Source organism: Bos indicus x Bos taurus, chromosome 8, assembly GCF_003369695.1.
Source record: "Bos indicus x Bos taurus breed Angus x Brahman F1 hybrid chromosome 8, Bos_hybrid_MaternalHap_v2.0, whole genome shotgun sequence".
Taxonomy (NCBI): Eukaryota; Metazoa; Chordata; class Mammalia; order Artiodactyla; family Bovidae; genus Bos; species Bos indicus x Bos taurus.
In genome coordinates, this window is record NC_040083.1 from 91,363,117 (window position 1) to 91,377,044 (window position 13,928).

At 42.4% G+C, this 13,928-nt stretch overlaps 2 protein-coding genes across 2 annotated transcripts in view; both read right to left on the reverse strand.

The window, feature by feature from the left end:
- The window catches only part of GRIN3A (glutamate ionotropic receptor NMDA type subunit 3A), a 205,096-nt gene that overhangs the window by 17,105 nt on the left and 174,063 nt on the right, over positions 1-13,928 (reverse strand). The gene's annotated exons all lie outside the window — the stretch shown is intronic.
- On the reverse strand, positions 10,574-11,516 carry PPP3R2 (protein phosphatase 3 regulatory subunit B, beta). Its single transcript, XM_027550426.1, has one exon. It carries the CDS (start codon positions 11,444-11,446, stop codon positions 10,934-10,936), a length of 513 nt encoding a protein of 170 aa, XP_027406227.1. The 5' UTR covers positions 11,447-11,516; the 3' UTR covers positions 10,574-10,933.

Genomic DNA, 13,928 nt, shown 5'->3' on the forward strand with positions numbered 1-13,928 from the left:
CATGTCCGACTCTTCGTGACTCCATGGACTGCAGCCTACCAGGCTCCTCCATCCATGGGATTTTCCAGGCTAGAGTACTGGAGTGGGGCAAATATCAGGCATTTATGGCTTCACTCAGTCCTTCACAGGCTCATTCTAGCCCATCCAGTCTCTCTCAGTTACCTCTTTAATCAATAAGTAACCACTCAAAAAATCGCCTTGCTTGCTTATTTTATTTTGCTAAATGTTATTTATAGTGTTATATTTCTTTAACATTTTATTTTATTGTTCGTTTACATTAACATATTCATTGCATTGTGGAGGGCAAGCATACTCTGTATTATGCATGCATGAATACCCACTGATTAAGCATTAAAGAACTGGTGTTTTAAATGGTTCATATTATGTAGAAATCATTGGTGGATTGTCATATATAGCAATCCATGCATTGTACATTAGATATTAAACACTAACAAATGTCTAAGTATGTTTTAATTAAATTTAGGGAAGCTGGTTGGGCTTTTTGGATAAGGTGGGAATGTTTTATTTATTCGTTTTGTCTCATACAAGATAATGGAAAAGCCTCTCACCATCTGGAAATCTACCAGCCAACGTATTTCTAGGTACAGACTAGATTCAGATAAAGGGTGATGCCACTATCAAAGATTCTGAGTGGTCTCTGTTTAGATCATTAGTGCTTCCGGTGACATAGAGGCCAAGACCACCAATTCTGTTGCTGGTAAACCCTCCTCTGCCTCTTGCTCGGTTGTGGGCCCTTGAAACATCTGACAGATGGTTAGGTGACTGACTAGGTTCTGAAAACTCCAGCAAGAAATGAAGATAAACTATTTGAGTCATCATTTGCCTCAGATGTTACCGGTTAAATCCTATAATCTAAGCCTCCCTAGCCCCCAGTCCACGTCTTCTAACATACAGCAGCTATCCAATTTCTCTGCTCCTTTAAAGAGTCTGTACTCATTGTTTTCAATTCCTCTCCTCCCATTCTCTTTTGGACCCACTCCACTCAGGCTTTCAATCCCTGGCTTAGGATCCTGTCAAAACCAACAATGGCCATCAAATCCAAGAGTCAGTTTTCAACTTATTCATGTATCAGCTTGGAAACTTATTTCATCCTCTTTGATGTTTTTCTTCACTGTTTTGAGGAATCCTCTCTCCTTGTACTATATCAGTCTTGTCTGCTGGTTCCTCCCCATCCTTCTGACCTTAAATATTAGCAGAACTTCAGTTCTTTAGTTACATTCACTTTCTTATCCACACCATGTCTTTAAATACCATCTATTTACCAATGACTTCCAAATTTTTATCATTCCCAACTCCTGACTCAGCCTGTCTACTTGGATATCTAATAGAATCTCAAAATGACACATCAAAATAAACTTCTAATTTTCCTTCTGAAATCTTCTCTTCACACAGTCTGTCCCATCTTAATAAATCTCCATCCTTGCAATTTCTCAGGCTAAATAGCATAGATTCCTCCCTTTCTCTAGCATCCTGTACTTAGCATGTCTGCAAATATGGTGGATGCTGTCTGCAAAGTATGTCCAGGATCTGATGACTTCTTACCACCTCCACCAACCACCCTGGTCCAAGTCACCATCATCTCTCACCTAGACCACAGAAATAGCTTCCGAATTGTTCCCTGACCCCTTCAGTCTGTCTTCTGCAAGGCAGCCAGGATAACTCAAAATACGTTACTCCTGTGCTCAGTGCCCAGTGATGATGTTTGGCCTCAACCAGAGTACCTGTCAGAGCCCTTACAAAGGCCCACAGGACCTTACATGACTTAGTCCCACACCTCTAGCTTCACATTCTTCTTCTCACACTTGTTCACTCTGCTCACAGCTTGGGCTTCCTCACTTCCCTTAAATCCATCCAGCTGTTCCTGCTTGAGGCTCTTCATTTTCTATTCTCTCTGCCTTGTAAATTCTTCCACCAGGAACCAGCAACGCTCCTTCGCTTACTCTCTGTGGGTCTCTGCTCAGACATTAATTATCAGTGAAATCTGCTTTAACTACTGTGGTTAAAAAGGCAAATCTTTCTATGGCTGAAAAATATTCCATTGTATGTACATACCACATTTAGTTTATCCATTCATCTGCTTATAATCAGTAGATTAGAGTTCATCAGGAGCTGGGGCTAGAGGAAAATGGGGAGTTATGCTCAGTAGTTACAGAGTTTCTCTTTGGGATAATGAAAGACATTTTGGAAACATGTAGTCGTAATGATTGCACAACACTGTAAATTTAATTAATGGCATTGAACTGTACACTTAAAAAATGGTTAAAATGGCAAATTGTTTTTACCATGATTTAAACAATTAAAAAAAAAAAAAGACAAATCCTATCCTCTCCCTCTTTTCCTGTGAAAGTTGTTCATTTGTGTCTGATGCTTTGTGACCCCATGGACTGTATAATCCATGGAAGTCTCCAGGGCAGAATACTGGAGTGGGTAGACTGTCCCTCTCTAGCAGATCTTCCCAACCCAGGAATCGAACTAGGGTCTCTTGCATTACAAGTGGATTCTTTACTGGCTGAGCTATCAGGGAAGCCTCTTCTCATGGACTCAATCTCTTCTCCTTACCTTGTTTTATTTTGTCCCTGACATAACACATATTTAGTGTCTATTTCCCTCAAGGAGAATGTAAGCTCCAATAAACCAGGAATTTTGCTCATTTGTCTAGTGCATATCCTGGTTGCCTAGAACACTGCCTAACATTTATAAGGTTCTCAAAAAGTGTTTTTTGGAATAAGTGGATGAAAGCATATGAAACCTAGAATATTTGTATAATATAAATTGATATATATATTTCCACCCTCCAAAAGTCTTATAAATCTCAAGAGATTTTTGGAATAATTCTGTGATGGAGAAAGAGATTGATATTCTTAATTAATAGATGAGAAAGAGGCTCAGAGAACTTGGAAAACTTGCCATCCTGACTTTCTAATGCCAGTGTTTATCAATCTGGGGGCCTATTGTGGGAGTTGGGAGGAAAAGCATATTAACAATTAATAAAGTAAAAAATTGGAGATTTTTTACACAGTAAAATTTCACCTGGCTTCTGCAGGAAATGTGTTGGCTTTATTTGCTTAGGATCCTTTCCCTGGGGAATGGCCCTTCCCTACTTCACGTGGTTTTGGAGTGTCTACCAACCACAGACTCCCCACTCCTTGTTTTTTTTTTTTTTTCCCCACTCCTTGTTAACAGGAGGCCAAGCACAGGACCCAAGGTAAGCCAGTTTACATCTGAAGCAGAGGCACTTGGCTTGGAAAGTAATTGAAGCCATCATTTCCAGTGTCTTCAATATCATAAAGCTCCTCTAGCTCTGAGGTGTCAACATAACCTCTTTTGAGAGAGAGACTTTATTTCTCTTGCAGAACACTGAAATGAATGGGTGAGCCCCTTCTAAGAAAATTTCTCTGACAGGGTACAGCTCTGCCTTTCTTTGCATGTCTCTAGAGGCTTGGTATGGAGAAGGCAATGGCACCCCACTCCAGTACTCTTGCCTGGAAAATCCCATGGACGGAGGAGCCTGGAAGGCTGCAGTCCATGGGGTCGCAAGAGTCGGACACGACTGAGTGACTTCACTTTCACTTTTCACTTTCATGCATTGGAGAAGGAAATGGCAACCCACTCCAGTGTTCTTGCCTGGAGAATCTCAGGGACGGGAGAGCCTGGTGGGCTGCTGTCTATGGGGTCGCACAGAGTTGGACACGACTGAAGTGACTTAGCAGCAGCAGCAGCAGAGGCTTGGTATACAGTAAGTGCTAATAAATGTTTAATTAAGGAAGTACATACCTGAAAAATAACTTAGTTACAATTACTCTCAAGGATTCCAGTACCTATTAAGTACTTTCCCCCAGAGCACTAGGGCTAAAAGAACCAGGAGAAATCATTTTCTTTTTCAGTGATCTGGTGTGTTAAAACTTTGTATATACAAATTTGCTCTCTGAGTCTGTAAAGTCAAATCCTGGTTTGAAAGTAATTTTTTTTCTTTAATTAGAGAGCTGAAATAGGGAAGGAACAACAGTTTTAGTGAGAGGTAAAGCTCCAGTACTTTGGCTACCTGATGCAAAGAGCTGACTCATTGGAAAAGACCCTGATGCTGGGAAAGATTGGGGGCAAAAGAAGGGGGAGACAGAGGATAAAATGGTTGGATGACATCCCTGACTCAATGGACATGAGTTTGAGCAAACTCCAGAAGATGGTGAAGGACAGGGAAGCCCAGCATGCTGCAGTCCATGGGGTTGCAAAGAGCTGGACACAACTTAGTGACTGAATAACAACGACAAAGAAAAAAAAAAAGGCAGGTTGTGGAGCCTATAAAATATGGCTAATTCCTAAATTCTTGGAAGCAGGATGGGGAGGAAGCAAATGCTGTTTCTAATTTTGAAGACCTGATTTCCTTTTCATTTTTTTTTGCCACCCCAATATTTTGCCCAGAAGAGCAGTAGCTCAATAAAATTTGGCAGACTAATTGTGTCTATACATATAGCCCTTTATCCAGGCAGGAGGAGGGGGACAGAAGATGGAGGCCTGCATCTGCATGAGGTGAGGGCTTCAGAGGCACCAAGGAGAGCTACCAGAGGAGAGAGTTTCCCTGGGTGAAGACAATGGGGCAAGACTGGGTGATGTAATAATTGGGGATTTCTAAAAAACTTGTAACAACAATCATGAAAAGGTAGGAAGAAGGTATTCACTCACAGAATCTGCAACTTTCTCATCAATGAATACAGCCTGAAAGATCATTTAACATGAAACAAAACAGGAGATGATTTGCAAAATCCAGGGAGACACTACATGAGTGAAGTTATTAATAACAGTGCTCACACATATGGATGAGAAAATAATCTAGATGGACAGTAAAATCAGGGTCTGCAGGAACTTCTCATTGCATCCCTCATCCTGGGGGATGTGGCACCTCTATCTCCTCTAACTTGGAATCTGCTTAATGACTGCTCAACATGGCGCTGCCCAGGTTGCTGAGGACACGTCCCCTTTCTGTCCTTGGCACTCCCAGAGCTCTGGCCCCTTCTAGGTTTGGGCATCTTTTACCCTTGGACCTGGTGCTCAGTGTGCTAAATTAGCTCCATTGTGCAGTCTTTTGAAAAGTCTTAATGTATTAATAAAATGACTCAGAAAAATATTTCCAAAAATTAATTTTGAGGCAATGAACATTATCATTTTCCTATATAAACAATTATCTTCAGTTCTTCATTGTCTCTTCCAAACTATGACCATTTGCATATATATTTTCCAGAGCTATAAACTCTGTTATATGTTAATAATTATGCTTTTTAAAAAGCTTAATCTGAAAATATATTGATTTATAGTTATTTATTAACTTCAATGGCTTTATATTAGCAACCATTATTTTATCATAATTCACTTTATCCCCAAACTGTCAAATATTTAATATTGTTTAGTGTATATACATATATATATAACAAATATTGCTGCGATAAAAACATCTTTTATAGAGCACTTTAAAAATCACTTTTGATTCTTTCTTTGAGATATATATTGCAATGGATGGGATTACCAGGTTAGATGATGGAACTGTTCTGATGCCTTGTGTTGTATGAAATAGTTCTCAAGAGTGTGAAAACCATTCCCAGTGATTCCCAAGATGCCCCGGTGCACAGGATGTTAATTAACATCCTTGCCAACTCTGTTTTACAACTAATCATTTTTTTTTTTTCTATTTTGGTTATTCCGATTTGTATGTGTTCAATTTTTGAGGTTATTTTTTGAAGTTTGTTTTTCCTATCTCCCTGTATATACATTATATATTTATATCATTTGCCCAATTATGCATTTCAGAAAAAGTGAGAATTTTTACTGAAGAAAACTAATAAGCCCTTTCCTAATACATAACATATATTTCTTCATTTAAAATTTTCCTGTTAGCTTTGTTTTGTTAGATTTTATTATACAGATGTTTGAACTCTATATGACTCCATTTGTTTTGATTATTGGAAACTCTATTGTTCAGTTAGAAACAATTGTTAGTAAATAGTCATTGGGAAGTTTTGTGCACAATTGCTTTATTTTTTAAAAATTATTTATTTTCGGCTGTGCTAGGTCTTCGTTGCTGGGTGAGGGCTTTCTCTAGTTGCAGTTAGCGGGGGCTGTCCTTCATTGTGGAGCTCCAGCTTCTTACTGAAGTGGTTTCTGGTTAGGGAGCACAGCCTCTAGGAGTGCAGGCTCCAGCAGTTGCAGCTCTCGGGCTCTAGAGCACAGGCTCGAAGTTGAGGTGCATTGGCTGTCACCCCACAGCATGTGGAAACTCCCTGGACCAGAAATCAAACCCGTGTTTCCTGCATTGGCGGGTGGATTCTTAACCACTGGACCCCCAGGCAAGTCCCCAATTGCTTTGTTTTTGAAAAATAATGAACACTTCATCCATCTCGGTTTTTTTTTTTTTTTTTTTAAACTAAGAGTGGACTTTCTCTTCACTGAGACAATTTCAGCTCCATGTTGCAGAAGTACCTTAGCCAGTAAAAGGCCACACCCATCCTGGGGTGGGCTGCATTCCTTTATGCTGATTTTGATTTCTACTTAAAATCCTATTAAAAAATATTGGTAACATACACATGCACACACATATACACAAAACCTTGTGAGAACAAACACCATGCAAAATAACAAAATTTACTTGTGGGTCAGCTTTAGTCTAAGAACTGTGAGGCTGTATCTTTACTCTACACAGCTTTTACTACTCTGGGGTCCTTTCAGTGTTGTGGTTTTTCACTATGACCCAGCAGATGCTTTAAAGCGGACACATAGTTTGTTGCTGTTCACACAATCACCAGCCAGCGGGACAGCTATAGCAGCCAATACAAAAGGAGAGGCATCCAGTTCTGATCCTACCTCTAGCGACCTCTTTTTAAAATTTTTTTTGGCTGTGCTGTGTGGCATGCGGGATCTTAGTTCACTGACCAAGGATAGAAATGTTCCCTGCACTGGAAGTGTGGAGTCTTAACCACTGGACTGCCAGCAAAGTCCCAACCTGACTCCTTTTTCACCATGCCACCTTATCTTACAAACACCCAAGCCTCTCCCTTTTCAAAGCAAGGGAAATAGATAAAACACAATAGCCAGATTCATGACACACTTTAAGTCCTAACAGAGAAAATCAATAGCATAAGTGAAGAATGGGATTTGTAATAAAAAAAAAAATTCCTGAAGATTTTACCTTGAAGATTCCTTTACAGCAATATAGAGAATAAATCAACTATGTTAAGGCCATATTTTCCCCTACATTTCAAAAAAAATTGTCTAGTTGATTTTGGGATTGCAACATATGGTAGCGAGCAGACACAATCCATTAATATAGGATTCACAACAACATATTGTTACTGATGTCTGCAGCATCAAAGCATATTGGTTGCTGTTACTAGTTTAATCTAAATGCTGTCACTTAGTTCTCAAGATGAGATGAAGGTGGAAGATGATCTAAGATTGCCTTGCCTAATATTTTTAATTTTTTGCAATGCATAGGACCAAGGAGGTAGGAGCTCCTTTCTCCTTGATAAACAATTATCTTTTTGTAAAAATTGAAGCTTGGTTTTATTATCTTAGGAATAATTTGAGACAGGTAAATACAGAAGCCGTAAAAATAGGAAGCAGTGCAGGGAGCTCACCATTTGTGGTCAGAGAGCATGGTTCAAGTCCTTGCTTTGCCACTCACCATCTGGATACCTTGGGGTAGCTTCTAGATCACTCTATAGCATCATCTGTAAAACTGAGATGAAGGCACCCACCCCACAATGTTGTTACAATGATTAAATGGTATAACAAACATAATAGGGCCTAGAACAGCTGTTCAATAAGCATCAACTACTATTATCACTCCAAGGAACTGTACAGAATGAGATTTGTTGGCAACTTGGCAATTAACAGAGAAGAGTCAAAGCATTCTAATATGGAAGTAAATGTGATCTTTTCCCCTAAATATTCATACAATCAGAGCTTTCCAGTTGCTGAGGCTAGAAACAGGTGCACAGTTTAAGGTCACTGCCACAAAGCCTTGTGAAACCATTGGGTTGTCCAAAAAGTTCCTTCAGGTTTTTCCTAAGACATTAGTGGGAAAAACCCAAACAAACATTTTGGCTAACCCAGTACATTAGGTAGACTGATTGAGCAATTAGCTTGTGAATTCCAGCCACTCCATAAGCTAAAATGCTTTTTCCTCTTGTTAAATTTGAACATATAATCCAACATATTTCAAACCCTAGGTCCTAATTTTAAACTGTATTTTGGTGTGCACATTGCAGAACATACAAATAATGTCTCTCTTTCAGAAGTCCTCTTGGCTGGCATTACACAAGCTCATTTTTCTCATGAAAGGTTTCTTCCACAAAGTCAAATAGGTTGGGCTAGAATGAGTCCCTCTCTCTTTTTTAAATTCTCAGTCAAGAAGTCTGGTGGTCTAGTGGTGACCCTGGTGGTCCAGTGGTTAAGAATCTGCCTTGCAATGTAAGGGACACAGGTTTGATTCCTGGTCAGGGAACTAAGATCCCACAAACCACGGAGCAACTAAGCTGTCGCACCCCAACTAGGACCTGATGCAGTCAACTAAATAAATAAAAATTAAAGAAGAAGAAGACACAGCCTGTAGGGTGCAGAGGACCTTGACATTGTTTCATTTCTGGATTAGGGATACACAAATGTCCTGCTAATCTGAGAGTAGGTGTGGCTAAGTACCAAGTAAGGGTTCAAAAGGAACCCAGAGGCCTCCTTTTCCCTTATATTCGGATTGAGTAAAAAGGGACGAAAGGACATGGAGAGGGAATGTGTTGTGCACTAGCACTTAACATGTCTTATCTTTTGGAATTCTCAGAATAACCTGGGAATGGAGCCTCATTTTAACCAGGAGAAATGACATAGAGAGGTTAAGTAAGTGCTTGGGCTCACACAGCTAATAACAAGTGACTGATAAAAACCCAGTTGTAACTGAATCCAAACTCAGGTGTGTCTGAGTCTTTTCACTGTGTCACCCTGAAATGGGGGTAAGGCTCGTATAACTACAGGATTGGGAACATTTACTGATTATTAATACATTTATATTTAGGACTACACAGGAATTTAAGGGGCAGGCACATCTATTCTTTGTGGCTCATAAGTACTTTATAAAATAAAAAGTATGGCATAGTGCCAATAATGAAATGTGGGGGTTTATTTATCCTACTTTTAGGGGAAGCAAGACTAGCTACCAGCCTTTTCAAAATATAAAGATAATAAATCTAGAAATGGGTCTTCCTTGTCCTGAAAAAAAAAATCACCTAGGGTTTATACCTTGGCTTCGTACATGTAGGGAGAGTATGTCTCATTGTCCTGCGAACTGGCAGTAGTAAGTGGGACAGTGTACTTACTGGTACACTGGTACACTGGTACAGTGTACTTACTGGTACACTGACTCTCCAAAAGAAGCAGGACAAAAACAACTACAACTTTTTGCTCTTTTCCATGAGTTCTTACTACTCCCACAGTGGCTGATCTGAAACTATAGATATGACATCTCTGAACATGGAATTGGGGAGGGAAGTGCCCACTTTTGTTCTCACCCAGTAAGAACAGCTCCAGCATACCCCTTGGCTGCAGGTTTATTAGGGTGTGAGGGACTCTGGGCTGAATGTTACATTAGAGACAAGGCTTCCCCCAATGAGAGAGCTCTCAACTTCCCTGCCAGGTCCAGGTCAAACTTAAAAAAAGTTTTGTTAGTATAGACAGCTTCCACTCCTGCTACAGAGGTGTACCTGTTCATCTCTGCATCTTTTGAATGCCAAGAGCAATACCACTTCCACACCCTGGGGAGAGTCCACTGCAGCTGGAATCACCACCACTTCTGCCTGTGGGAAGAAGGACTATGAGTGTGGCCCATTCTCTCCCACTAGGTACTGGAGGTGAGAGAGCTTCCCAGGAAGGGCTTCCCTGGTGGCTCAGCAGTAAAGAATCTACCTGCAATGCAAGAGACCCAGGAGATGTGGGTTCAATCCCTGACTCAGGAAGATCCCCTGGAATAGGACATGGAAACCCACTCCAGTATTCTTGCCTGGAGAATGCCATGGATGGAGGAGCCTGGTGGGCTACAGTCTATAGGGTGTCAAAGAGATTGACAGGACTGAAGTAACTGAGCATGCATGCATGCATGAGCTTCCCAGGCAGTTCTCTGTCGTGGTTGTGTGGAAGGCCCATTAACTGAACTTAATACTGTGGTAGGCAATCAAGCCTGAAAAGCCACCTTCACTGAGACTGATAGACTGGGGATTTTGTCTTAGCCTTTCTTACAAGGCCTCTGAATTTCTGCCTGAAAAGAAACTGTAAAGGAGCTGGAGCAATGAGACAGGAGGAACCCAGCTGTGGTCTGAGGCTTTCAAAAGGGAAAGATGGGCTTTTGTTGCCTAGAGAGAGGTGATTAAAAGATGCTCAGCCAAGAGAAATAGATTCATCCCTCTTGCTACAATAAGGAATTAATAATCTGTTAAAAGATGCTTGAACACCACAAGTAAATGAAAATAGTTCACCTAGCACCTTTTGGGAATTTTTTCCCCATATATAAAACCATGAGAAGTAAAGGAAAAGATGTATATTTTCTTATTTTTGAACTTTAAAAGTTCTCTTCACTCTTTGTAGTTTGGTTTCTGAATCAAAACAAAGAAAAAAAAAATACATTCATAAAAGCTGTTTCCTTTTCTTTTCCCTCCATGCTCCTTCATCATGTTTTCCCCAACTCAGGGCATTATCCTGAATCATTGAGAGCAGAAGAGTTAGTAACACTGAGGTAGGTGGTCAAGAGGCTGGAAGATCTTGCTTCAGTAAGAGAGACACTTTCCAGTAGATCAGAGATGGCAGTTACTGGACTTCTTGGGCAGATCTTTAAAGAGATAGAGAAGAAAGAAAAAGTTGCTGTTGAGTGGCGACCTTATAAAACTCACACAATGGTCACCAAGTGCTTGTGGATCTCCAGGCTTCTGACCACAGCACTGAATTCCTGGAAGGAGATTTTCCCGTCCCCGTCTTTGTCCAGGAGGATGATGGTTTTGTCCACCAGCTGCTGTAACTGCCAGTCTTTCAGGTTGTCGCCTACCATCATCTTCAGCACCTGGAAGAGCTCCCCGTTGGAAATGTAGCCGTCTTTGTCCATGTCGTAGATGCTGAAAGCAAACCTCAGCTTCTGCTCCTCATCTCCCCGGACGCTGAACTGGGAGGTCCCCAGGATGAATTCCCGGAAGTCCACCTGTCCGTCGCCGTCGGTGTCGAAGACGTCTATCACCCGCTGCACCAGCGGGTTCTCCTGCAGCTCTGGCATGGACGTGAACTCTTTGACGCTCAGAGCGCTGGAACTGTCCAAGTCCAGCTTCTTAAAACGCTTGCGCAGCCTTTTAATTTCATCTTCGTCGAAGTGCGAGCATATCTCCGCCGGGTAACTGGCCTCATTTCCCATTCTGGAGCCAGTCTGTTGCTCATAGGGTCTGAGGAGGGATCAGGGGCGGTGGGCGCACACGCGGCTAAAAAGAGACCGTTGTGCCCGCAGGTGGAGGGCCAGGTGGGGCAGGCTCGCGGGGACATCTTCCCCCACCCCCGCCCGCCCCCTAGCCCCTCTCACCCCCTCCCCCTCCCCTGCTTCGGGCAACCAGACGAGAAAATAGGAGGTGCTGGGAGCCAGGTGGAGGAGTGGGTGAGGGGAGATCAGGGGAGAAGAAGCGGTGGGAGAGGGAAGCTTTCAGGGGGTAAGATAGGAAAAGTAGGAGAGAGGGGAGCTGGGGGAGAATTCCCCTTTCTGAATCCTTCTCTCAGCACCTTAACCTTTATCTCTTGATATTTTTAAAATCTTCTCACGTCCTCACTTTTCCTCCTTCGCTTGGAAAGTGAACTCCAAGGGGGTGGGGCTGCCTTTGTATTAATCACTTCAGTATCCCCAGCACAGTGCCTGAAATGCAGTAAGTGTTTAACATATGTTGAATGACTGCGTGAACTGCAAGCAGGAGCTCCTGATGCTTATTTGCAGACCTCCTCTAAGGACTAAATGAGATAATACATCAAGGCGTTGGTGTCATATATACATCAACAGTTGATCCTTGAACAACATGGGTTTCAACCGTGTGGGTCCACTTATATGCAGATATTTTTTGATAGTAAATACTACAGTACTGCAGGGTTGGCGTTGGTTGAATACTCTGACGCAGAACCATGGATACTGAGAAAGGATACCCAGGGCTGACTATAAAATTAAGGATTTTCCACTGAACAGATGGTTGGCACCCCTAAACCCCCTGGCACTGTTCAAGGGTCAAGTGTTTTTTAAAAAATTTTCTGGGAGGGAAAGCCAGGATTGACATCCTTCTGATGCAGTGGCCACTGACCTTTTTTAGAACATTGGGTTCAGGGTCTTTGTAAGAGACTGTCCAGCTATCGCACAAAATTTCTCATATGGATCATCTACAGGCAGTAACATATTCCTGAGGAGTATACACAATGCTGAATTCAGGGCACTTTTCGGGAAGATACAGGTCCCAAGACCTTGGGTCCCAAGACCTCTGTCAGCTTATTATTTCAAATACATCATCTCAAACCTACTCCTTATTTTTGTTGGGCTAGTGCCTGGAGAAGGCAATGGCATCCCACTCCAGTACTCTTGCCTGGAGAATCCCAGGGACGGTGGAGCCTGGTGGGCTGCCGTCTATGGGGTCTCACAGAGTCGGACATGACTAAAGCGACTTAGCAGCAGCAGCAGCAGCAGTGCCTGATGACTGTCCTGCAGATCACTTTGGGGAATGGCTGCAATGTGCCCTGAGAAGCTTTTGCTGTGTTTTGAGAGTATAAGAGGCCCTTAGGCTCTCTCACTCTCTCCCACCTTGCTTCAGCTGGATTTATTCCTATTTTGTTGATGATGAATCTCACCGCCATTCCCCAGATTCCTTCTTCTTTTAGGAACACATCAGTTCCTCCAAGTGCATACAAAGTATTAATACAGTTGGCTCAAGAACATTCATTTTAAAGGGACTTGGGGGATTCCTAGGACCCTAAATCAAACTGGAAGAGGCAAACACTCCCTCATTTTAAAAAAGGTTGGCACCTTTTTTGTGCTTTAGTTCAGCCAAAATATCAGCCTGAAGGTAGTCATGCTGAAACTGGCACAACAAAGCCATGGAATACCTTACCATTAGGTCTACGCAGTTTAAAAGAAAAGGAGGGACTTCTCTGGTGGTCCAGTGGCTAAGACTCCACGCTCCCAAAGCAGGGGGCCAACCTGGCGTGCTGCAGTCAATGAGTGCAAACAGTCAGACACGACTTAGTGACTGAACAACAATAACAACTCTGCCCAGGAACGTTCATCTAGCACTCAGTCTGGGTCCTCCCTCCAGTGCCCAGGCCTGGCTGAAGAGGCAGGTCTCAGCTGGCGGTGCCCACAGGGCCAGGTCCCCAGACCCTGCCCAGCTGTCCTCACTGAGGGAGCTAGATCCTACATGCTGCAACTAAAGATCCTGCATGATGCAAGGAAGATTGAAGACCCTGCCTGCCACAACTAAGACCCAGTGCAGCCAAATAAATAAAATAAAATAATAGTAATAAGAAAGAAAAGTAAAGGTTTAGAGGCTGAAATATTTGATGACTGAATTATTATCTGGACTGAATTAACTAGATCTGAAAGAAGCATGTTCGAGTAGAAGGGATTTAGAGTAGTGTGTTAGGGGTGGGGCAGGCGCACAGCTGGCTGTTAGCATGAGATCACGACCTTCAGCGCAAGACCTTTAACCAGAGACCATTAGCACCTCAGCGGTGGTGGTGAGAGACCCAGCCTGGCCAACAGTCAGCTGGACCAAGGTCCTTGTGTCTGTGAGTGTGGTGAGAGGCAGACTGTGGCCTTTTCCCAAAGGCACTCCAGGCCTTCTGGTCTCTGGCTGGCAGGTGAGCTGGGGGCCCGG